This window comes from Panthera tigris, chromosome F2 (assembly GCF_018350195.1).
Source record: "Panthera tigris isolate Pti1 chromosome F2, P.tigris_Pti1_mat1.1, whole genome shotgun sequence".
Lineage (NCBI taxonomy): Eukaryota > Metazoa > Chordata > Mammalia > Carnivora > Felidae > Panthera > Panthera tigris.
The window spans coordinates 82,579,112-82,604,897 of record NC_056676.1 but is presented as its reverse complement, the minus strand read 5'-3'; the positions used below and the strand labels follow the sequence as shown (position 1 = coordinate 82,604,897).

At 50.3% G+C, this 25,786-nt stretch overlaps 1 protein-coding gene across 9 annotated transcripts in view; it reads left to right on the top strand.

Annotated features, from left to right (window-relative positions):
• Positions 1 to 25,786, top strand: part of ARHGAP39 (Rho GTPase activating protein 39) — a 109,040-nt gene that overhangs the window by 78,610 nt on the left and 4,644 nt on the right. For 4 of the 9 annotated variants that reach the window (XM_042972655.1, XM_042972654.1, XM_042972656.1 and 1 more), the window contains 4 exons: positions 3,938 to 4,021; positions 9,760 to 11,083; positions 12,593 to 13,154; positions 22,453 to 22,545. In XM_042972655.1, coding sequence (XP_042828589.1) covers positions 3,938 to 4,021; positions 9,760 to 11,083; positions 12,593 to 13,154; positions 22,453 to 22,545 — 2,063 coding nt within the window. Of the gene's footprint in view, positions 1 to 3,937; positions 4,022 to 7,699; positions 8,249 to 9,367; positions 9,406 to 9,759; positions 11,084 to 12,592; positions 13,155 to 22,452; positions 22,546 to 22,765; positions 22,857 to 23,236; positions 23,414 to 24,036; positions 25,783 to 25,786 lie in introns of those variants that run through there. The other 5 variants (XM_042972659.1, XM_042972660.1, XM_042972661.1 and 2 more) reach the window with 5 other exon arrangements.

Here is a 25,786-nt window from a genome sequence, read left to right as displayed (position 1 = left end):
CCGTCTGACTTTGACTCAGGTCATGATCTCCTGGTTTGTGGGTTCGAGCCCCACGGCCAGCTCCGTGCTGACAGCTCAGGGTCTGGGGCCTGCTTTGGATTCTGTGTGTCCCTCTCTCTCTGCCCTTAACCCACTCGCATTCTGTCTCTGTCTCTCAAAAATAAATGTTTATTTATTAAATAATAATGTTATTAATTAAATAAGAGAGTTAATTTTATAATTTAATGTTATTAATTAAATAAAAATAAGTGTTTATTAAATAATGATGTTATTAAAAATAATGTTTATTATTAAAAAATTCTCTTAGATTCTCCTCTTGATATTTGCCTTTTAGTGTGCCCTTACATTGCAGATTAATAACTCCTACTGCAAGTTTTTGGAAGCTCTTGGAAGCTTTTGGAAGTTACACAGTAAAGTAGGTTTTGAAATAGGGAAATTTCGTCTGCACTGGCACTTACATCAGGTCTGGAAGTCCTGCTGGAACTATAGTTTGATACTGGAAAATGTGTGATCTGGCTCGAACCCCCTACGGCTCCCCCACTCACTGCTCCTTGCGCCTTAGCACAGCGGCTTCATTTCTGTCCTGGAGGGTGCCACACTCTTCCTCCTTGAGGTTCCTCTGCCTGGTCTCTTGTTTGCCCTGTTCACTGCCCAAACACGCCTCCCAGAGAGCTGCCTCTGACCTCCCTCCCTGGGCCTGCTCCATGTCTGGGTCCTGCAGATGCCTGAGGATCTGGTTCATTCCGTGTTGGCCCCACACTGAGTGCAAGTTCTGTGGCAGCAGAAGTGTGTCTGCCTCACCCATCTTGTGTCCCTGCCCCCAGCCCAGGCCCAGCATGGAATGCTTCGGCAGCAGTCTGGAGGAGAGGTGAGCCCTGGGTACCGGTGGCTGGAGTTAGAAACGGAAAGGAAAATGTCAGAGTCCCTGAAGGCCCAGGGAAGTGTGACACCATAGAATTCAAAAGGAGGAGGTCTGAATATCTCCAGGAGGTAATGGTGCCATCCTGGTGGTGGAAAAACTGTGTTGGCTTTGGCTTTGAAGAAAAAAGAACTGTGTGTCAACCTGGCCTGGGTACAAGTGACAAAGCCACAATGAGCACAGGAACATACGGGTTATAGCTGCAACTCGGGCCAACTACCAGGTGCTCCCAGCTCTGCGGGACCTCTGTCGGCTTTTGGTGGCCAGCCGGAAGGAGGAGGGATGTACCAACTGAGGTAGATACGTGTATAGACACCTTACAGATGTGTTTGCGCACATCACTCTTCATGTTTCTAGCTTTTTGTTCTGTAGCATGATTACATGTTAGGAAATACCACCAGCATTTGCCGTTCATTTATTCAACTTCAACTTCTATTCATTTATTCTCACATTTGTATGGGCACCTGGGTGGCTGAGTTGGTAAAGTGTCTGACTTCAGCTCAGGACATGATCTCGCGGTTTGGGAGTTTGAGCCCCGCTTCAGGCTCTGTGCTGACACCTTGGAGCCTGAGGCCTGCTTTGGATTCTGTATCTCTCTCAAAAATAAATACACATTAAAAACATAAAATAAAATAACATTTTTATTAGAGAAGCAATGCACATTAGTTGTAGAAAGTACATATAATTACATAGAAGAAAAATTATGAAGCCCATTAAATGCTGTGTATCAGTTTTCTGGCATTTACCTTTGCAGTTTTGTTTTCTTAAGTTATTTATTTTTTTTTAAATCAGAAATCTTTTTTCTTTTTTTTAACGTTTATTTATTTTTGAGACAGAGAGAGACAGAGCATGAACGGGGGGAGGGTCACAGAGAGAGGGAGACACAGAATCTGAAACAGGCTCCAGGCTCTGAGCGGTCAGCACAGAGCCCGACGCGGGGCTTGAACCCACGGACCGTGAGATCATGAACTGAGCTGAAGTCGGACGCTTAACCGACCGAGCCACCCAGGCGCCCCTTAAGTTATTTATTTTGAGAGAGAGAGAGAGAGTGCATATGCACGAGTCAGCCAGGGACACAGAGAGAGGATCCCACACAGACTCAGTGATGTCAGTGCAGAACTTGACGGAGGGCTCAATCTCACAAACCATGAGATCATGACCTGAGCTGAAATCCAGTCAGACACTTAACTGAGTCACCCAGGCGGCCCCCTTTGCAGTTTAAAAAATAGTACAACAGCAAAAGGGAAGCAAAAATAATATAAAAACAGGGAGGGGGATGAAACATAAGAGACTCTTAAAATACGGAGAACAAACTGAGGGTTGCTGGAGGGGTTGTGGGAAAGGGGATGGGCTAAATGGGTAAGGGGCATTAAGGAATCTACCCCTGAAATCATTGTTGCGCTGTATGCTAACTAACTTGGATGTAAATATAAAAAATTAAATTAAATTAAAAAAAAGAATTTGGAAAAAAGTACAACAGTATTTCCACAATTGCATTCTGTTTCTCAGTATGAACAATACTGAGCAAAAATGAGTTCCCATTGCTAGACACATGATTTGTTTCCAATGTACTTGCTAAGTATGAAATTTTTAATTCCTGTTTACTAAATTCTTATGTACATTTAGGTCAATATTTGTGTTTTCTGCTGCATTCCAGAATCTGTGTAGTTCTCTACCAGTACAGTACTGTTTTAATTATTTGCCTCTATAATATTGTTTGTATCTAATGGTAAAAATTATTACTCCCATTATCATTTCTGAACTTTTTCTTAGTTATTCTTACGTGTTTATTTTTGGGGGTTAACTTTCTAAACATTCTAAATTTTAAAAACATTTCTTTCTATTGGAAATGTTATAGAATAGAATACATTAAATGTATTAACCAATTTAGAAGGTATATCTTCATAATTATTGAATTTTCCAATCCAAGGAAACTTGTATGTATTCACATTTCTTTAAGTACCTCAAATATTTATAATTTTATTCATACTGACCCAACATACTCCTTTTTAACTTAATTCCTGGATTTTTAGTTTCTTTCTGTGGTGGTTACTGCTGTGATGAGGATGAACTTCTTTCCTAACCAGTTTCTGCTGAAACACAGATACTCGTCTCTCACTTCATGTGAGTGATACAACATTACAATCTCCCTAATCCTTTTGGTAGTTTTTCCCATGATTCCTTTACTTTTTCTAAGTTCACAACTAATGACAATTTTCTCTTTTTCAAATATTTAAATCTCTTTTTTTTTCTTGTCTTTACCGCACTGACTAGCATTTCCAAAAGTACGACATACTGGCGGTAAGAGGACAAGTTCTTATTCTGACTTTAATGAGTATGCTTTCAGCCTTTTACTACTAAATATTATGCAGGCCTTGAGTTTAATATGGATATTCTTGATAAGGTTAAGTAAATTTTCTTTTACTTCTGGGTTATAGAGATTTTAAATCATAACTAGACATTAATTTGCCCACATGCCTTTGAACATCTGCCAATATAATCACCCACTGATTTCTTTCCCAGATAATGAGTGCCTGTTGTGCTCCACACCCCCACTCTTAAGAAGCTTATCATCCCAATGAGAGTATTTCTAACCCTGCTTCTTTCTCAGGTCATCTAGCCGAAGTCTCACTAACCCCATCACCATAGCCTTAGAGTAGAAGCCCCAGTTCCAAGTCATCTAAGCTCCTAACATCCAAGATAGAGCAGTCGAAGTCTTTGTCTGTCCTCCAGCTTCTGGAAGGGGCCACAGCGGGGTTGTCCCTGCTGGAGGGCAGGTGGGTCTCCAGCCCATTTTGTCCAGGCCATGTGCAGTGAGGCAGGCTTAGGGTAGAGGAAACATCCATTTGACATGGTGAAGGGGATGGCTTTGTGGGCTGGACACTGGGGTTATTCCTGAGAAACTAAAAGAATGACTCCTATATTCTTAAGAGTGAAAGGTTTATTGTTTTGAGTGTACCATATTTTAAAAGTATTACAGTCATGCTCGTGTCTTTTTTTCATCTTGTTGTGTTTCAGCTCTTCACCACCAGGAGTGTTCCTTGAGAAGGACTATGAAATTTACCGGGATTATAATGTGGATGGACAACTTCTTCACTACAGGTAGAACCCACTGTGTCACACTTGGCCCTGTCTCCTGACTCAAGGGTGGTGGTGTTTCTGGCAGCTCTTAGATGAGCTGGAGAAGAATCTGGCTCAACAAGAAGCAATGAGCTAGGTGTATACAGCACGTGGGGCCCTGTACTAGCCAGAGGAACATGAGGAAAAGCTGTTGGGGCCACCAGCGCATGGGTAGAGGCCTTTTGGAGTGGCCTCCAGGCTCATGTGGCAGCTTTGGGAAAGCTGGAAGAAGCTTGTCACTGCCCAGTTTGGAGAGCTGTGGAGCCCATTGCTCTTAACAGAGGAGTGAGTCCCTGGGCGATCCTCAGCATGTTCTCTCCTGGAGCTCTAGGCTATGTGTCACAGTGCTTCCCCAGGCAAAGTCAGGAAGATTGGTGTTAATCACAAGGAAGGAAGTGGACATTGATTGGTCTCTCTTGGTCATGGGTTGGCCTTGCAGAGTATTGGAAGGTTCCAGAGATGACCCTTAGGACCCAAGGGCACAGAATCTGTCAGACTGGGCAGGGGCCGTCCTCAGTCAACTCATAGCTCCAGGTGGGGTTCCATGCCTCTTGGTGGCCTAGGTGCCCTCAGCACAGACCAACAGGAGTGATACCAGTGTTAGTGAGGAATTTGAAGCCCTGAGGGGTCTTTGGTGGTTTGCTCCGACGTTTTAAAGGTCAGTGTTGGAAGTGCTAACTGGGTTTGTTGATAGAGGATGGAATCTGAGCCTGTCTGGGCCCATCAGTGTGGGTGTGTGACTGAGGGTATGTTCTGCACCAGTGTGGGTGCATTGAGCACTGCTCTGGTGGGCTGCCTATCAAAGCCCCCCACACTCTGCAGGGTACGTGTGACCACCTGGGCTTTGGTGGCCTGTTGCTGCGCTGGCCCTGCCACCCTGGGTGCCATCTGAGCTGGGTATGAGAATAGCAAGTTGTAGTTTTAGGAGTGCAGGCATTTTGCACACGTGATACCCACTTCCTAAGGAGTTGGTAGCAGAGTAATTCCTGGCTGCTGCTGCCGCCGCCGCCACCTCCTCCTCCTCCTCCTCTTCTTCTTTTTAATCTTTATTTATTTTTAAGAGAGAAAGATCAAGAGAGAGAGAGGGAGAGCATGAGTGGGGGAGGGGCAGAAAGAGAGGGAGACAGAATCTGAAGCAGGCTCCAGGCTCCAGGCTGTCAGGCCAGAACCCAACACGGGGCTCGAACTCACAGACCGTGAGATTATGACCTGAGCCGAAGTCAGATGCTTAACCGGCTGAGCCACCCAGGCGCCCCGTCCTATAGCACGATCTTGATGGCCCACAACGGACAGGCCACGCCATGCCTCCTCGGGCCACAGCCCTCAGCACCCTCTGCCAGGCAAGGATCTTTCTTTACCTCATAGCCCCTGAGGGGGGCCTGGCACCAGGGTTGTGTCATTACCTGCTGAGTGATGAAAAAAAGTACAAAAATAATGCTTCATGCTTGTTGAGTGTTTCCTGTATGTCAGTACTGAGCTGAGGACTTTATCATATGCACATTATGTTACTTAATTCTCGTAAGAACCAAGGAGGACACTAAGTCAGTGATGGTAAGTGATATTCCCAAGCCCCGCAACCAGGGAGCAACAGGCTGGCATCCAGTCTCAGATCTCTGGATTCCAAAGCCAGCAACCAGGAGCAGAGTTCCCAGGAATGGGAGCCTGCATCCTGAGTCCTGCTACTGTGTGACTTCTCCTCAGGACAGTAAGCCGAGCTGCTGGGCATCATCGTCAACTGGTGGGTTCGGTTCCTGGCTGTGCTGAGTAGGCCATGTAACTGGCGTGTTAGGGTAGGCTGCCTCACCCACCTCCAGTAATTGGAAGTCGTGGCCTTGTGCAGAAAGATCCAGCAGTAATCAGAGGACAGAGGCAGAGATGGCAAACTATACAACTGGTTTAAGACACTTGGGATTTCTACTTTTGCAGCGGTAGATTAACTTCTCTGAGACCAGCCTAAACACAGAGAACAAAATAGATGAAATTGTCCTGAAGATCTACTAAGGTGTGAGGACTTGAGGGCTGAGGAGGGATCAGTACGACCCAGCACACATAAGATACTGCCTCTCCCCCAGGACAGTTGAGAAGCCAAGCCGACCTTTGAGTGGTTCCATGACTCCAAAGTCAGAGTCACAAAAAGGAGCTCTAGTTAACATTCCATGTGGACCCCTGAAAGGCTACCCCCAAACCTAAACCAGCCCTCAAACCTAAACCTGATTTCCCGTCAGCTCAGTCTGACATGGGATTCAGGTTATCTGCCCTTTCCCCAGCTGCCTGTCAGAAACAAAAATAAACCCAGAGCCTCAAATTATCTCTACAGTTTTTCATACGTAGTCCTTAGAATATCAGTCTAAAAATTATCTATGTAGAAAATCCTAAAGAATTGACCAAAAAAGTCCTAGAACTGATAAGTGATTATGGCAAGTTTGCATGATACAAAGTAAGTTTACAAAAGTCAATTTCTTTCCTGTATACTAGCAATGAATAAGTGGAATTTAAAATTAATACCATTTGCATTAGCACCCCCAAAAATGAAATGCATAGGTGTAAATCTAGCAAGATGTATACGAAATCTATATGAGGAAAACTACAAAACTCTAATGAAAGAAATCAAGAACTAAATAAATGGAGAGATATCCTATGTTAATGGACAGGAAGATTCAATACTGTCAAAATGTCAGTTCTCTCGAACTTGATCTATAGATTCAGTGCAACCTCAATCAAAAAACCCCAGCAAGGTATTTTGTGGATATCAACAAACTGATTCTAAGACTTAATGGAAAGGTGAAAGATCCAGAATACCTAACACAGTATTCAAGGAGAACAACGTTGGAGGACTAATACTCTTGATTTCAAGACTTACTGTGAAGCTACCCTAATGAAGACAATGTGGTATTGGCAAAGAATAGACAAATAGGTCAGTGTAAGAAAATAGAGAAATAAACCCACAACAATATAGTAAACTGATTTTGACAATAGGGAAAGGCACTTCGGTGGAGCAAGGATGGTCTTTGCAACAAACAGAGCTGGGACAACTGAACCCCCACATGTAAGGAGATGAATCTAGACACAGATTTTACTGCATGAAACTTAGCTCAAAATGGATCTCAGAGCTAACTATAAAACTCAGAACTTACTCATACAAGATGACGCAGGAGAAAACCTAGACGATTTTTGGTATGGTGATGATTTTTAGATACAACATCAAAGGCACCATCCATGAAAGAAATCATTGATACAGTGGAACTTCATTAACATTAAAATTTTCTTCTCTGTGAAAGATGTTGTCAGAGAGTGAGAAGACAAGTCACAGCCTGGAACAAAATACTTGCAAAAGCTAGACGTGATAAAGGACTGTTATTTAAGATATACAAATAACTCTTAAAACTCAACAGTGAGGAAACAACCAGAATTTAAAATGAGCCAGTGGGGTGCCTGGGTGGCTCAGTCGGTTAAGCGTCTGACTTGTGATTTCATCTCAGGTCACAATCCCAGGGTTGTGAGATTGAGCCCCTCATCGGGCTCTGCACTGACAGTGTGGAGCCTGCTTGGGATTCTCTTTCTCCCTCTCTCTGCCCCTCCCCTGCTCACACTTTCTCTCTCTCTCCCTCTCAAAAATAAATCATTAAAAAATAAATAAATAAATAAATAAATAAATAGCAAACAAAACGGGCCAGAGACCTTAACAAACACCTCATTAAAGAAGATAAATAGATGGCAAACAATTATATAAAAGATGCTCCACATCACATGTTATCTGGGAAATGCAAATTAAGACAACGAGATCCGCCCGCACACCTACTAGAACGGCCAAAATCCAGAACACCGAATAACCCGATGTTGGTCAGGATGCGGAGCCACAGGAACGTTGGCTCGTGGCTGGTGGGAAAACGGAATGGGGCAGCCACTTTGGAAGACAGTCTGGAGAGTTCTTATAAAATTAAACATGCTCTGGCCACGTGATCCTGGAGTCACGCTCCTTGCCGTCTACCTAAAGGAGATGAGAACTTGGGTCCACACGACAACCTGCACACGGGTGTTTACAGCGGCTTTATCCAGAGCCCCCAAACCCTGGAACAGCCGAGGTGTCCGTCAGCAGGTGAACGGACAACCTGCGGTCCATCCAGACAACGGGATGTGGGTCGGCGCTAAGTAAGAACGGGCTGTCGAGCCGTGAAAAGACCCGGAGGGACCCTAGATGCATATTACGAGGTAAAAGAAGCCAGTCCGAAAAGGCTACGCGCGGTACGATTCCAAGTCTGTGACATTCTGGAAAAGGCAAAACCGTGGAGACTGTAAAAGACGAGTGGGGGCCGGGGGTCGGGGGGACGGGAGGGACAGAGGATTCGGGGCAGTGAAGCTACTCCGTGTGACTCTCAGTATCGGGCACACGGATTACACGTCTGTCCAAACCCGCAGACTGTACGGGCCTAGAGTGAGCCCTGAGGTAAACTGTGGATGCCGGCTGCTGACGAGGCATCACGATCAGGTACCCGTGTCCGTTCACTGACTGGGACGCAGGTACCACTCTGGCAGGGATGCTGACAGCTGGAGAGATCGCACACGAGTGGGGGCAGGGGGTGTATGTGAAGTCTGTGTACTTTCCCCTCAGTGCTGCTGGGAACCTGAAAGTGCTATAGAAAGTTTTCTCGTCTGTGCCTAGGTGCAGAATGTTATGGGTGAGGGCAGAGTTGTAGGAGGGGAGTGTGGTTGAAAAACAGGACCTGAGATGCTGGGGGCGGAGGGGGTGGGCAGTGATAGGTGGCCCACCACCCCATAGGAGCGCAGGCAGGTACTGAACCCAGGAGTGAGGCCTACAGAGAGATAACCATATTGAATCCAGAGTTAGGCCGCTGGAAGGACCACCCTGGCTATCTGTTGTAGAAATAGTTCTGTGCCCAGTGCTGGGGTGGGACCAGGGCAGAGATGCACACACAGAAGCCGTTGTAGTGAGTGTCATGATGGGTACCAGAGGTGGGGGCGGGCCTGGGGGAAGCTGTCTGGGCAGGAGAGCCCCCTGGAGGGGAAGGCTGCAGGGCTGTATGAGGAGCTATGTGCAGGGACCTCCCAGGACAGGAGCACAGCCACTCTAGGCTGTACTGCGCAGGAGTCAGGGCCCCAGCAATGAAGCGTGCACAGGTCATTTACAGAGAAGCCCCCCCCAGCAAGTATCAGGCCCCTGAAGCCTGAAGCTCCCATTTAGGAGGTGAGGAGGACGCTGAGAAATGACCAGACCTCTTGGGCCATGACCCCAGATACCTATGAGGCTGAGACTGGTAGGTAATGGGTTCAGGCTGATAGCTGGGCCAAACTTCCACCTCTCCCCAACAGGTAACCTGTGCCTATTCCCTACCCAGAACCTCCCCCAGGTAACCTGTGCCTGACCCCCCCCAGAACCACCCCCAGGAAACCTGTGCCTGTACCCCCACCCACCCAGAACCTCCCCCTGGAAACCTGTCCCCCCCCAGAACCTCCCCCAAGGAAACCTGTGCCTGTCCCCCCCCCCCCCCCAGAACCTCCCCGCAGGAAACCTGTGCCTGTCTTCCCACCCACCCAGAACCTCCCCCAGGAAACCTGTACCTGTACCCCCACCCACCCAGAACCTTCCCCCAGAAACCTGTCCCCCCCCCAGAACCTCCCCCCAGAAAACCTGTGCCTGTGCCCCACCCACCCAGAACCTCCCCCAGGTAACCTGTGCCTGTCCCCCTCCCCCCTCCCCCCAGGACCTCCTCACTTCGGTGGAACTCGGGCACCAAGGAGCGTATGCTCATCAAAGTTGCGGACCGGGAGCCCAGCTTCCTCTCCTCCCAGGGCAATGGCTATGCCCTAGACAGCCAGTCTGGCGGCCGCTCCCGCAGACCCTCCGGTGGGCAGCACTCACCCAGCCTGCAGACGTTTGCCTCAGAATCTGATGGCCCCGTCTTCTTCCCTGAACGGAGGCCATCACCCTTCCTGAAGAGGGCTGAGCTGGGGAGCTGCTCCCCGCTGCTGGCCCAGCCACGCAAGCCTACCAGTGACTCGCAGCCCTCCTCCCCACGCTACGCCTATGAGCCCCCCCTCTACGAGGAGCCTCCCGTGGAGTACCAGGCTCCTATCTATGATGAGCCGCCCATGGACGTCCAGTACGAGGCTGGCGGGGGCTATCAAGCTGGCTCACCCCAGCGGTCTCCAGGCCGCAAACCAGCACCCTTCCCACAGTCACCCAAGCAGGGCTCCGCCTCGCCCTACCAGCAGCTGGTGCTGACCAGGCAGAAGTGCCCTGAGCGTTTCCTGAGCCTGGAGTATAGCCCTGCAGGCAAGGAATACGTGCGGCAGCTGGTGTACGTGGAGCAGGCCAGCTCAAGCCCCAAGCTGCGTGCAGGCCCAAGGAACAAGTATGCACCCAATCCCGGGGGTGGCTCACTGCCCCTGCAGCCCAGCCCCTGCCTGCTGCGGGATCAGCGCCTGGGGGTCTCCTCTGGGGACTACAGCAGCATGGAGGGGCCTGAGCTGCGGCATCAAGACGATGCTATGTCCTGGTCCAGCCAGCAGGACACCATGTCCTCAACAGGCTACTCCCCGGGCACCCGCAAGAGGAAGAGCAGGAACCCCTCTCTGTGCCATGTCCCCAGCGCCTCGTCCACCGAAGTCCCCGGGGACCGTGACCTCCTCGCTGAGCAGCCCCCGGCTGAGGAGCGGCCCCTGTGTGGGCCCGGCCTGGCCCCAGTGAAACGCGCAGAGGGCAAGACTGGCGAGGCTGAGCCCTTTCTGGCGCAGGCCCGGCTGGCCTGGGAGGCACAGCAGGCCCGCTTTCACACGAAGCAGAGAGGCAGCTGGGACTCCCAGCAGGACGGCTCGGGCTATGAGAGCGATGGGGCGGTGCCTCTGCCCATGCCTGGGCCTGTGGTGCGCGCCTTCAGTGAGGATGAGGCGCTGGCCCAGCAGGAGAGCAAGCACTGGCAGAGGGGCGCCTTAGAGAGGCTCGCTTTCCCCCAGATCCTACTGGAGAAGAGCATCTCTGTGCAGACCAACCTGGCGTCGCCAGAGCCCTACCTTCACCCCTCACAGGTAGGGAGGTGTGGCCGGGGTCCCCGGGCAGAGGCGGGGCAGGTGGCACTCCGTTCCCGACAGGCATGAGGACAGGCAGCGGGGCTCCCTCACCGCAGTTCCTGCTAAGGCCTGGCAGGATGCTGTCAAGGTATCTGGGGGTCAGAGGCTGTGCCCTGACTCCCTCCAGGTCACGGATGCAGGGAAGGCAGGGGAAACGGGTGGGCAGCCGCCCAACCACTGAGCCCCTGAGCTTCTGTCCTCCCACCTGTGAATGGACTCTCAGGTGAGGAACTATGCAGGCGGAGTGTCGGGCACCCTTGCTCAGAGCTCTTCCCAGTGAAGAGGAAAGGCCAGATACCTGGTCCAGAGGCCTGGTCTGGCTTGTCCTTCCCTGCTCAGCGCCAGGTGCCGGCGTCAGTCAGGCCCTCTGAGCCCACGTGTATCTTCTTTCGAGATCATGTGCTGGAGCTTGATGTCCCAGAATTTTGTGTGGGCCAGTATCTTAGTTTTCACCTCCTGACCCCTGACATTTCCGACCGGTCTGCCATATGAAGCCAAGGCCTGGCATCTGCCCAGAGCTGGCAATGGCCAGAGGGCCTCCCGGTATTGGGCTCCCCACTTCCACCCCCAGTCCTGCCAGGGAAGGCATGCCCAAGGGCCCTGTAACCTTGGGACGCCAGTGTCCCTGGGCAGGCCTGCCTTTGTGCCCCTCCAGGCTGGAGAGCTCAGAGCATCATTTCTGTCTGAGCTGAGAAAAGAAAGGGGTGTTACCCCAGTGACACCTTGTACACTTGTGCTGAGGCCATTAAGAAGGCAGGGAGGGGGCCTGGGGCAAACCCTCCCTCTTCAGCTTCGTGGGAGACCAGGCCTGCAGTGCAGGCCCCCTTGTAGGCCGACCTTGCCACTGCACAACCTCACTCTGCCCATGATCCCATGCGAGGATCTTCGTTGGAAGGGTTAGGCTCTGATGGGAAGGGGCAGGCAGTGTAGGGGACCAAAAGTGACATTGACGTGTTCTGTGGAACTTTGCATGTGGGCTTTTCCGCATCTTGGCAGGGTTGCCCTTTTCATCTGCTTCCCAACCTCAGAGCCCATAGAACTAGCAGAAGCCGAGGCAAACAGCAGTGGCAAGGTCAGCAGGAGGCAGCATCCTTCCACCACCAATGGGGGCAGCATTCCCCAGCTTCTTCCCGCCTAAGGCCACAGCCCAGAAAGCCAATGAAACACACCCATGGCTTCCTCCTGCCCCCAGACCTGCACTGGACACCCCCCCGCCCCAACCAACAACCCTTAGTCGCAAGAGTAGGGAACACTTCCCAGAGGCTGAGCCCCTAGGGTAAAGATTGGACGGAGGGCCTCTCTGGGTCCCCTCGCCAGCTGTGTGTTTATGAGGTGGGTAGAACAAAATGAGGCACAAGCCTCTCCAGCAGCCTCATGGACAGTGGTGGGGGGGGGGGGGACACACCTCTCTCCTGGCTGGGTCGTGTAGGGCCCACACCCGCCTCATGGCCCCTCTGTCCTTCCTAGTCCGAGGACCTCGGTTCCTGTGCCCAGTTTGAGAGTAGCCGCCAGGCCCGCAGCGTGATGCCCAGTGCTAGCTGTGTGTTCCCCACCTTCACTCTGCGCAAGCCGTCCTCGGAAACTGACATCGAGAACTGGGCCTCCAAGCACTTCAACACACATACCCAGGGCCTCTTCCGACGGAAAGTGTCCATCGCCAACATGCTGGCCTGGAGCAGTGAGTCCATCAAGAAGCCCATGATTGTGACCAGTGACCGCCACGTGAAGAAGGAGGCCTGTGAGATCTTCAAACTGATCCAGATGTACATGGGCGACCGGCGCGCCAAGGCAGACCCGCTACATGTGGCCCTGGAGATAGCCACCAAGGGCTGGAGCGTGCAGGGCCTGCGGGATGAGCTCTATATCCAGCTGTGCCGGCAGACCACGGAGAACTTCCGCCTCGAGAGCCTGGCTCGCGGCTGGGAGCTCATGGCCATCTGCTTGGCCTTTTTCCCACCCACACCCAAGTTCCACTCCTACCTGGAGGGCTACATCTACCGGCACATGGACCCCGTCAATGACACCAAAGGTAGGACTCAGTGCGCGAGACCCCTTGCTCCCCCAGGCTCTGCCACCAGCTCAGGTAAGGGCCGTGGCAAGAACGTCCTGGTAGGCGCTGGCAGCAGGTACGTGGAGGCAGGCACAGCACTTCCAAGCAGACACACGTGTCCTCTGGGAGCCATGTCCTAGGGTTCCACTAGGATGTGGGGTCCTTGGGGAGCCCCTCCTTGGCACTGAAGCCCTGAGAAGAACCACAGGCAATCCTAGAACAGGGTTCCCAGCCATAGGCCAACAGGTCAGAAAGAAGGAGGTTGGATGAGCACTGGCATCCACGTCTCAGCCAGCGGGCATCCACTCTGCTGAGGCCTTCATAGCTGGCCGCTCTGCCTGATGGGAGAGCCATCAGGCAGCCCTGTGTGCTTAACTGCGTTTGCTTTCAGCCATGTTGTGGCCTGGAGGGGTAGCCATCCCAGGGGACTCAGGCTGTCTGTTGTGAGGGGGGAAGAGACTGGAGGGTCCCAGAGCAGGGCTCTGGCTGCTGAGAATAGGGAGGAGCATGGTGACTCAGGCCTGCATCGGCTTAGCCCCAGGCCACCAAGGTACTGCGAACTGACTTGGCCTTGAGCCACCTCAAAGAATCAGAGGTTCGACCAGCATGAGTAGCCAGGTGCTGGTGGCTGCCTGGGGCCAAGTGTGGGGCCACATTCTGCCAAGGGATCCCAAAAGCCATGCATCAGGTTTGTCTGGTCCCAGGCCTGGCCTGCTTGGGGGAGGACTCGGGGCCATGGTCTTGCCAGCCAGACGGTGCCTGTAAAGCTGGCACAAGTCCTAGGCCAGGCAGAGAGGGGACAGGGCCAGAGATAACACCTGCACCTGCAGCAGGCTGTCTACCACCCAGACAGTCATGAGTGTCCACAAGGCATGGCATGGAACCAGCACCTGACACATACGTGTGCAGATACGTGCACAGACGTGCACTTTCTAGGTCAGATGCCATGGGCTGCTGTTCTTTGGGAGCGACTGTCTACCTTGATCTGGCCAGGGCCTTGCCCCAGCCCAGGCGTGTGAGGCCAGGATGTATGCACACAATGATGGGGGCTGCGGCTACCAGGGCAGTGGTGGGTCTTAGGGAAGGCGGATCGAGCACAGGCACCATTCAGCACATCAGCCATTTGGTGGCAGATCTTAGAAGCCATGAGATTCTCATGAGGCATGCAGTTTTTGAAGCAGGGTCACTGAACACAGCAGATGGTTCTCCCCAGGTGGCTCCCGCAACATGCAGAACATGCGACCTGGCGGGTGGCCCGGGGCGGCCTGGGTCTGCTTCGGTCTTCTCTGGCCTTTCTAGGACAAGATGGGCCATTAGCCCATTAGCTTTGTGGTTCACTTCAGCGTATTCCACAAAGGCCTTAAAGTGTGTGTCCACTGCTCAACACATAGCCCTCGGAGGCCCAGGGAGGGCTTGCTAGGTGAAAAGGTGAGTGAGCAGTGAACAGACAGAGGCCAGAGGCTCCTGGGGCCATTCCAGCCAGCTAGCTGGGGCTCCTATGAGGAACTTGAGCTCTGGGCCCCATGCTGGGCCCAGCAGGACACTCATCATGGCACAGAGGTTTGTGGGCCTTCGTCCTAGTGTCTGCACCATGGGGACAGGGCTGGTGTATATGGGGAAATTGGTGGTCAGCCTGGACATCCATGACTTTGAACATCCACCCACACTGAGGGAGGCCCAGGTGGTCTCAGCCCAGAGAAGGAGGTGGGGTCTGTGTGGTCCCACCAACAGGAAGGACCTTCTGGGCTGTGGGATCTGATCTCACATGTGACACAGGGCTGCCCTCCAGCCAGAAACCAGCCCCAGGACCATTCCTGGGTTAGCGTCTGCTACACGCTCTGCTCAGTGCTGAACCAGAGGGGAGGTCTTGTGCTTCCTCCCACTGGCGCATCGAGGACATAGGTGCTGCTGGCTGCTGGTCAGGAAGGCAGGCCCCGTCGGCCAAGGAGGTGTGGCCTGTGCTTTGAGAAAGGAAACTGCACCTTGTCTTGGGGTCACTGGCAAGGGCAGAAGTAAGCCTGGCTCCCAGGTGGTGCCGCACCCTGAGCTGTGTTGCTCGCCTGGGTGCCAGCACACGTGTGACATCTGTGTGGTCACCACTGTGCGAGACCAAGGCACCAGTGCAGTGAACCCCAGTTCACCTGTCTGCTGACCCCCAGCTTAGCCCTGTCTCATACATGGTCATACCTTTGTGCCAGCCACCAGCAGAATGCTTTCACGACACTTGTCTCCTCAGGACCTCCCTCGCAGGGTCTCAGCAGACATCACCGATTACAGCTCTCCCTCGTGCTCCACATAGCAGCACCGTGGAGGGTGCAGACCCTAAGGAGTTTCCTTTACTGTTAATGCTCTAAGACTTAGGGCTTCCAGGTAAAGGTGTCAGTTTTGACACATACAGTTACTCGGACTCCACCTTGAACTAATGAACAGGGAAGGAATTTTTAAAATGAGAAAAAAAAAATTTACAAGGGAATGTAAAATGTTGCAGCCACTGTGGAAAACAGCGTGGCAGTTCCACAAAAAATTAAAAATGGAATTATGATAGGATCCCTCAGTTCCACTTCTGGGTATATACCACAAAGAATTGAAAGCAGAGACATGAACAGATAGTTGTACACTCAGGTTCATGGCAGTCTATTCACAATAGCCAAGAGGTGGAAATAGCTCAAGTGTTCATCAGTGGATGAATAGATAAATAAGACGTGGTCCATACATAAAATGGAATATTATTCAGCCTTAAAAAAAGGGAAGGGAATTCTGACACGTGTACAACATGGATGAAACTTGAGAACAATGTGCTCAGTGAAATGAGCCAATTCAAAAAAGATACTGTATGAGTCAACTCAAGAGGGCCCTAAAATATTTAGATTCATAAAAACAGAAAGAATGGCAGATGCCAGAGGCTGGGGGAGGGACAGGTAGAGACTTGTTTCATGCCTACAGAGTTTCCATTTGGACAGATGAAAAAGTTCTGGAGATGGTTGGTGATGGTTGCGCAACAGTAATAATGTGCTTAGTGCCACTGAACTGTACAATTAAAAATGGCTATAATGGCAAATTTTATCTTGTGTATATTTCACTGCATTAAAACTAATAAAGCCCACAAGGACAAAGAGCATGAACACTATGTTTTGGAAGCTGAAAAGTACATGAACAAGTGGCAGGAAGCTGACGTGGCAGACCAAGAAATGTGGATCCCAAGCAGACAGTGACAAGGCTTAGAAGCTGAAGTAGGTAGCAAACCCTTAAAAGCTCCACAGTGGGTGGAGCCAGCTTCCTCTAGCAATGGTTGGAAAGGGTGTGACCTTGAAGCTGAAAACAGAAGGACTAGTTGAAAGTCTGTTTAAGAAACGGAGCAGCTACCATAGGTGTGCCTGGGTGGCTCAGTTGATTAAGTGTCCGACTTCCTGTTGGGTCATGATCACACAGTTCATGAGTCCGAGCCCCACAGTGTCCAGGCCTCTGCTGTCAGGCCTTTGGATCATCTGTCCCCCTCTCTCCCTGCTTCTCCCCAGCTCATGTTGCGTGCTCTCTCTCTCTCAAAAAAAAAAAAAAAAAAAAAAAATTTTTTAAAGAAAGAAAAGCAGCCACCATTAGAATAGGTAGGAGTATAGATTTTGGACCCAGAGCATTTGGACTCAAATCCCAGCCACATTTTCAAGATAGGCCATATTCTGAGCCATAAAACTAATCTCAAGAAATGCTAAAGAAGGTTAGTCATAGAAGTGTGTTCTCTAGTCACAACACAATTAAATTAGCAGTCACTAACACTAAGATATCTGGAAAATCCCTAAATATCTGCAAACTAAAGAACATATTACTAAATAGCCCAATGGTCAAATAAAAACCTGGATGGAGGGGGGTATTGGGGAGCACCTGGGTGGCTCGGTTGAGGGCCCAACTTCAGCCCAGGTCATAATCTCACAGTTTGGGAGTTCCAGCCCTGCGTCAGGATCTTTGCTGACAGCTCAGAGCCTGGAGCCTGCTTCAGATTCTGTGTCTTCCTCTCTCTCTGCGCCCCCGCCCCCCACTCACAGTCTGTCTGTCTCTCTCTCAAAAATAAATAAACATTAACAAAATTTAAAAACCTAAGGGGAAATTAGGACATATTTTAAACTGAAAGAAAATGAAAACAAAACATACATTAATTGTGGGATGCAGCCACAGCAGTTCTTAGAGGGAGATTATTCTAAAATAATATCTCAAATTAGCGACCTCAGTTTCTACTTTAATTTTTTTTTAATGTTTAATTACTTTTGAGAGAGAGACAGAGAGACAGAGACAGTGCATGAGCAGCAGAGAAGCAGAGAGAGAGGCACAAAATCCAAAGCAGGTGGTTCCAGGCTCTGAGCTATCAGCACAAAGCCCCATGCAGGGCTCAAACTCACAGACGGCGAGATCATGACCTGAGCTGAGGTTGGACACTTAACTGACTGAGCCACCCAGGCACCCCTCAATTTCTGCTTTAAGAAACTTAAAAAATAAATGCTACCAAGAGCAAGCAGAAGAAAGAAAATAATGAAGATCAGAGTAGAAATCAGTAAAAGTGAAAACAGAAAATGCAGAAAGTCAATGAAACAAAAAGCTAATTCTTTGAGAAGATTAATGAAATTGATAAATCTCTAGCTAGACTAATCACAATGAAAAGAAGATATAAATTATCAATCTCAAGAATGAGAGATGATATCACGACAGATTTAACATGTAAAAGGAAAAGGAAATGTTACAAACAACTTTATGCCGTAAATTTGACAATTAAGAGGAAATGGGCAGGGGCGCCTGGGTGGCTCAGTTGTTTGAGCATTGGACTTTGGCTCAGGTCGTGATCTCACATTTCATGGGTTCAAGTCCCACGTCAGGTTCTGTGCTGACAGCTCGGAGCCTAGAGCCTGCTTCGGATTCTGTGTCTCCCTCTCTCTGCCCCTCCCCTGCTGTCTCTGTTTCTCTCTCTGTCTCTCTCAAAACTAAATAAACATTAAAAATTTTAAAAAAGACTGGGGCGCCTGGGTGGCGCAGTCGGTTAAGCGTCCGACTTCAGCCAGGTCACGATCTCGCGGTCTGTGAGTTCGAGCCCCGCGTCAGGCTCTGGGCTGATGGCTCGGAGCCTGGAGCCTGTTTCCAATTCTGTGTGTCTCCCTCTCTCTCTGCCCCTCCCCCGTTCATGCTCTGTCTCTCTCTGTCCCAAAAATAAATAAAAAACGTTGAAAAAAAAAAATTAAAAAAAAAAATTTTAAAAAAGAGGAAATGGACAGATGCCTTGAAAGACACAAACTACCAAAGATCACTCAATAAGCAATAGACAACCAAAAAGAAAAAAAAAAAAAATCCTGTATCTATTAAGGAAATTGAATTGTTACTTAAAACCTTCCCACAAAGAAAATTAAAGGCCCAAATGGCTTCCCTGGTAAATTCTAGCAAACATTCCATTGTTTGTGTAACAATTCTTTACAAACCTATTGAGAAAACTGAAGTGGAGGGACTATCTCTCAGTTCATTCCATACCAAATTTATAAAAGGACATTACAAAAAAAGAAAAGCACAGACAGTTCTCCTAAACACGGAAATTGTTAATGATATTAGCAAATTGACTCCAACAATATATAAAAAAGATAATGCATCTTGAATAAGCAGGGTTTATCTGAAGAATGAAAGGTTGGTTTAACATTAAAATTCCATGTAATTTGCCATAGCAACAGTGAAAAAGAAAGACCATGTGATCATCCCAATAAGTGCAGAAAAAACATTTGGCAAAATCCAACATTTCCATTCCTGATATAAACTCTAAACAAACTAGGAACAGAAGGGAACCTCTTCAACCAGATAAAAGGCAAATATTTTTTAAAACCCTTCAGTACCCAAAAGAATGGAAAGTAAGAAGTCAAACAGATACTTGTACAGCAATATTCATAGCAACATTATTCACAGTAGCCAAAAAGTGGAAACAACCCAGGTGTCCAGCAGGTGAATGGATAAGCAAAATGTGGTCTGTTGATACAATGGAATATTTTTCAGCCATAAAAAGGAATGAAGCTCTGTTACATGCTACAACACAGAAGAACCTTGAAAAGTTATTCTAAGTGAAAGAAGCCAGATACAAAAGGGCAAATACTGTATAATCCAACCTTTATGAAATATCTAAAATAAGCGAATTCATAGAGACAGAAAGTAGATTAGAGGTTACGAGGAGCTGGGGAAGGGTAAATGAAGAGTTTTTGCTTAATAGGTATAAGGTTTCTGTTTGTGGTGATGTAAGGATTTTAGGAATAAATGTGATGGCTGCGTGAAATTGCGAATGGATCTAATACCACTAAATTGTACACTTAAAATGGCTCTATGGCTACATTTTCATGGTTATATTTTACCACAATTAAGAAACACCTCTAGCCAGCACCATACATAATGATAAAAGACTGAATGCTTTCCCCGCAAGATCAAGAACAAGGCAAGAACCCCCAACCCCACTGCATCTACTATACATCATACTGGAGGCCTAGACAGTGCAAAGTCGTGGAAAAGAAAAGGCATCCAAATTGGAAAGGAAGTGTGCAATTTTCTTTAATCACATGCAACACAATCTTCTATTAGATCCATAAAAATACTACAATAAGTGCGTTTAGCAAGGTTGTAGGAAATAAGACCAATATAAAAGTTAATCATGATTCTACATAATAGCAACACACTACTGGAAATAAACATTTTTAAAATACCATCTGGGGGCACATGGCTGGCTCAGTGTTATATGCGACTCTTGATCTTGGGGTCATGGGTTTGAACCCCACATTGGGTATAGAGATCACTTGATCTTGGGGCGCGTGGGTGGCTCAGTCGGTTAGGCGTCAGACTTCTGCTCATGTCTTGATCTTGCGGTTTGTGGGTTTGGGCCCTGCACTGGGCTCTGTGCTGACTGCTCAGAGCCTGGAGCCTGCTTTGGATTCTGTGTGTGTCTCTCTCTGTCTGCCCCTCCCCAGCTCACACTCTGTCTCTGTCTCTCAAAAAATAAATAAACATTAAAAATTTTTTAATAAAAGAAATAATAAAATCTTAAAAAAAGAAAAAAAAAACCCAAAGTAGCATTTAAAAAATATGATAAAGTTAGGGATGAATCTGACAAAAGATTTCTAAAACTTCTACAATGAAAACTCCCAAACATTGCTGAAAGTCAGGAAGGCCTAAGTTAATGGAGAGAAATACCATGTTATGAATCAGAAGATTCAATAGTGTCAAGATGTTACTTCCACCCAAATTGATATATAGATTCAATCCTAATTTAGAAATTAACAGGCTGGTTCTAAAATCCATAGAAAATACAGAGGACCTGGAATAGCCAAAATAACCTTGGAAACAAAAGAGCAAATTTGGAGGACTAACCCTACCCTACTTCAAGTCTTGCTACAAAGCTATAGTAGCCAGGAGAATAAGCTGTCGCTGTAAAGGTAGATAGTAGGTCTGTGGGACAGAATAGAGTCCACAACTAGACTCAGACATATATGATCAACCAGTTTTACACAGAGATACAAAGGCACTTCGGTGAAGAAAAGGATAGTGCTTTCCTCAAATGGTGCTGGGACAGGTGGATGTCCAAATGCATAAAAAGATGAGCTTCAACCCATACTTTATGTTGTATGCAAAAGCTACCTCAGATCATAAACCAGAATATAAAACCTAAAAAACTGTAGCCGTGTCTGGATGGCTCAGTTGGTTAAGTGTCCGACTCTTGGTTTCGGTTCAGGTCATGATCTCATTGTTCGTGAGTTCGTGAGTTCAAGGGCTGACAGTGCAGAGCCTGCTTGGGATTCTCTCTCACCCGCCTCTCCTCCCACCCCCTGCTCATGCTGTGTCTGTCTCTCTCAAATAAACTTTAAAAAACAAAACAAACAAAAAAGGAAAGTCCTAAACCTAAATTTAAAAAGCAAACAAATAAAAAACCCTAAAACTGTAAAACTAGTACAAAACACAGGAGAAAGTTTTTCTTGACTTAGGGAAAGGTTTTTATGTGTGATACTTAAAGCACCATCTACAAGAGAAAAACATTGATATATTGGAGTTTAACAAAATTAAATCTCCTCTTCAAAAGACACTGTTCAGAGAGTAAAAAGATACAACAGTTACAAATGAGTTAGAGGAGTCTAGAGGGTCCTGTGGTGGCGGATCACAGTTGGAAGTATTGGTGTGGGATATTGGAGGGATGTGCATATACAGGGGCTAGTGTACAAATGTATCTTTACTAGCTCTGTCAGCACCCCAAAAGCAATGAGCGCACCTCACACCCAGATCTTGGTTCCTAATACCATTTTCCACTGCAAGGAACCAGGGCTCCTTGGAAAAACAGCTGAATCTAGGGCCGGTGCAGGGAGTGTACACGATGCAGTGCCCAAGTCAGAAAGTGCTGGTGGGGCCACGGGGAGTTGGCAGGGTGTGTCAGGACACAGGAGCCAACGGAAAGGGCTCCCAGTGGCCAAAGCTGGAGCAGTTGAGGGAAAATGAAGTCGTATTGGATTATAACTCAGAGTGTGAAATGATACGCCCACAAGTCCTTAGTGATAAAAATAAATGATAGGTAAGATAGCAATCTCCTGTGCAGAAGAATAACACATAATTTGTGTAAATGGTCCACTGTCAGAGAAGAGCGAAACTCCCAACCTTAGTGTGGGCTGTGCATAGAGACTCCCTTCCAGAGAGCTCAGGATGGAGGGGGTGCGAAGGGCTCCCTATCAACAGTGGTAAGGTTTTTTTTTGCACAGAGTGGGAGGCATGCCCAGATCAACCCCAGAAGCCTGTTGTGCTGCTCAGCACCTTCTCCAGCACCAGCTCAGGAGCCTGGGACCCCTGAGTGCAGCCATTTAGGAGCCAGATGGCTGGGCTGGGGGCTCCTCCAGCCAGCCAGAAGGTCAGGCACTGGCTGCCTCTCTTCTCTTGACCAGGGTCACCTCCCCTGCATCTTCCTGCCCACCTCTAGCATGAACAGAGCCAGCTTTCTGGTTGACAGTGCTCAGCAGGGCCCCAGTACCTACCCGGGTCACATGGTCCAGACACGTTCCCACACACAACCACACACACCACATCACTGCTGGGCTGGGTGCTCCTCAGCCCCAGCTGGGCATTGGCCATGGCCCTGTTTCCCTTTGAGGAACCCAGCAGGGGTGCAATACCTTCCCAGCTGATGGGGGTCAGCCGCAAGCAGGCCCAGGGGCCTCCTCGCCAGCCACATCTCGACCCGCGTGGGCATGCATTCCTGGCTTTGTGTTCTGTGGTCCTCATGGCTCTGTTTGCTCCCCAGTGACGCAGCATATGAAAGCGCTCCTGGAAAGGAACACTAAGAAGAAGTCCAAGTTGAGAAAGAAACCCAAGCCTTATGTTGAGGAGCCGGATGGTAGGGCCTCTCCCCACAGCCCCTGTGCGCTGTGTCTGCACAGTTCTGCTCTCCGGCCTAGGCCGCCTGGCCTCCTTTCTCTAACCGCTTCTGGGCTGGAAGGGGTGTTGGTGGGGTGGCACTAACCATCAGGCCTGCGGCCTCCTGAGCCAGCCGGAGGCCCCAGGTCACTGAAGAGGGTCCTGGGAGAGGCCACACCTGCCCTGCGCCTTTCTCCGAGGTGCTGCAGAACAATTTCCAACTTCACGCTGGGCTCTCAGTGGGGAGGGGCGTGAGGACGAACTGGGCAAGGCCTGCGAAAGCCCCCCTAGGTGAGTGTTTGCTGAGGAAGTGCCCTGAGGGCCAGTGCCTGCCCAGTCCTGACCTCCAACCCAGGCCACCCTAGCCTTGCTTCCCTGGTGGGAGCCCATGGGTTTTCCGACCAACCCCACCAGCCTTGCCCTTCTCCTGGGCCTGGCTCAAGATTCACACCCCCATCCTGCTGCTGTCCAAGCTCCACGGAAGCCCTGTTAACCCAAAACTGTACCCTCCTTGCTGGGAGAGCTGGTGGTCTCACTGTTGTCCTGTCAGCTTCCCTTCCTGGCACCGGGGCTCTGGGACCAGCCCCTGCCCCACCCCTGGCACTTCCCTCAGCCTTGGTACACACAACTCATTCCCCAGACTTGCCCCATTTCTGTTTCTCTAATACCAGTCAGCCTCAACACCCCTTCCTCTGGGAAGCTCTCTGGATGCATGCTGCCCTTGGACACAAAGGGGAAGCTGCAGTCCACAATTTTCAACTGCCCTTGGGCCACACCCATCTGGAACGGAGTGGAGGGGCTCTGAGCTCCTACCGGAGCCTGTTCACGAGTCGTGTTGCCACAGGCAGGTGGGCCTGGGGGCACAGCGAATGGGCTCCTGTGGGCCTGGGCTTGGGCTAAGCAGGACACTACAGCCCAAGATGGTGTTGGGTAGTGAGGAGGGAGCTAGAAGCCCTGGGACCCAGCAGTGTCCATGCCAAGAGGTGGCAGTGGCAGGTTCTGGCCAGATCCGGTGGCTTCTGAGGCTTGAAGCCAGGGCTCAGGGGCACTAAGGCCCCAGGGCAGGCCTGGATCCCTGGCATAGCAGCATAGACTCAGCTGCTTCTGTCAGTCCCCTTGGGGCCACCATCTCCCCACATAAAGACTGGGCATGGCGTGTCCTGGCAAGGCTGGGACAGGTCAGTGGGCCCAAAGCAGAGCACCCCACACCACCGTGAGAGTCTCCCTGGGTTGGCCGTAGGCCCTGCACATCCTCCCAGGCACTCAGCAGACAGCCCTCAGTCCCGGCCTGGGGAGCTCTGTCCACGGCAGTACAGGCTGCAGAGGGGCTCTTGGGACTCTGGGCATACATGGCCACAGCCCTGGTCCTCCCTGTGATACCCGCAGCTGCAGCTGCTGAGCTGTGCACCAGACCCCAAGGTCAGCCCTTTATGGGCACCTGTGAGGTAGGTGTCCTTGTCTCATCCTACAGAGGAAGAAGCTAAGGCCCAGAAAGGCTGCCTTCTGACCAGGGTTACCAACTGAGAGGTGGCAGCCTCAGGATCTTCAGACCACAGTCTGTTGGAGAGGCCCTGAGACAGGAGGCATTCGCTAGGCCCTACCCAGTCTGCTGCCTGCTACAAAGTGCTCTCTGGGCTCCTGGTGGCCAGTGTAAAGCCCAAGGCCCCCTTTGCCTTCCAGGTTCCTGACAGCCTGCCCAGAGAGGCCAGGTCGGCCTGTGGCAGAAGGTTCTAGGTGCTGTGTCCTGAGCTGGCCTGTCAGAGGCAGCAGCTAGGATTCTCTGCCAGGGATCTGTGGATCCCCCCGGGACCATAGGGAAACAGATTCTCCAGGGAGAATAAGAAATGTTTGTTTTCACTTTACTCTAAAAAAGAATCCCCTTACCACTTACAATAATAAAACTATCTTGGGATAACTCAAAAAGATTTCCATTAAGCCATGTTTATGTTTTTCACACTGAGGTCCCAAGACCCCCATGTGCTTGAACGTCCACAAGAAACTGCTTCCCTTAAAAGAAGATGGGGGTATTTGGATTTGAGACTTGGGTGTAGAGGCCTCCCTCTGGCCGGCAGGCACTGGGGCAGGTGGACCCAGCAGGGGCAGGGCCTTCCAGAGAAGGGGCCAGTCCTGAGCCTGGAGGCACACGTTACAGCTTTTCTGTCTGTTGGTCCTTGGCACCTATGCCTGGATGGCTCCTCTGGGCTCCGTGTCATTGCGTGTTCGTGGTCTTGTCGCTGCTTCTGTTTTCCCTCCCTTCCCCACCACCCCCCTCCCCTTCACCAGGAAAGATGCTGCACACATTTCAAACCCACCCTGTGTGGGATCTCCTCCCCCACTACCTCTCCCTCCTCCCCACCTTGTGCTTCTCTCTCCTTCCCCTCATTTCTGTATCTGGAGAACCTCATGGCCAAGTTCCCTGAGGTTCTTGCCCTCAAACTGCCACCCGAGCCATCACCCCCATGACAACTAGCCAGAACTTCTGCCAGGGGCAGAGTTTAGAAAAGCCCTCTCCCAGCCGCCTTCAGCCCTCGGGCAGAATTTAAAGGTGTCCTTCTGTGGCGTGGCCCTCCCACTGACACCCAAGCTTGGGACATGGGGCATTCTCTCCACATTCATCCCCTTTTCCACTGCAGCCATCTCCTTGGCTTCCCTTTCCATGACTCCTGTCCACACAGCCCTCAACAGACAGGGATGGGGCGCGGCAGGCTGAGGCCCCTCTACCACAGCTACACAGCATCCCTGGCTGGACGCAGGGCTGCAGGACCTTTGGCCCAAAGCCCCGTCCCCAGTGCTGGACCAAGGCAGAGGGCACTAAGCTCCTTTAGCCCTGCTGCCTGTGGAAATGACCCTTGTCAGGGGCTCCTCGGGGCTAACTTGCAAGGGGAGCATGGGTTTGGAGACCCCGGGGCCCAGGTCCTGCCCTATCCTGCCTGTGACTCAGTGGGGATAAGTCTCATTCCCAGCCTGCCCTTCCTGGCCGTGAGGAAGTGTGGGTGGGCTGGCAGAGGAGTCGCCTCCCAAGCCTGGCTCCTTGAGGCGAGGGAGTCCCTCTGGCCTCTCGATGTGGGTTTCTGCTTTCAAGGACCTAGCCCAGAAAAGTGAGGACCCACTGGCCCGGGCCCCCAGGGCTCTTGCAGAAGCTGCCTCTCCTCACCCCTGCTGCTGCTTCTCTTAGCCTCTGTGCCCCGCGCACCCACACCCAGCCGACCAGAACCTGCTCT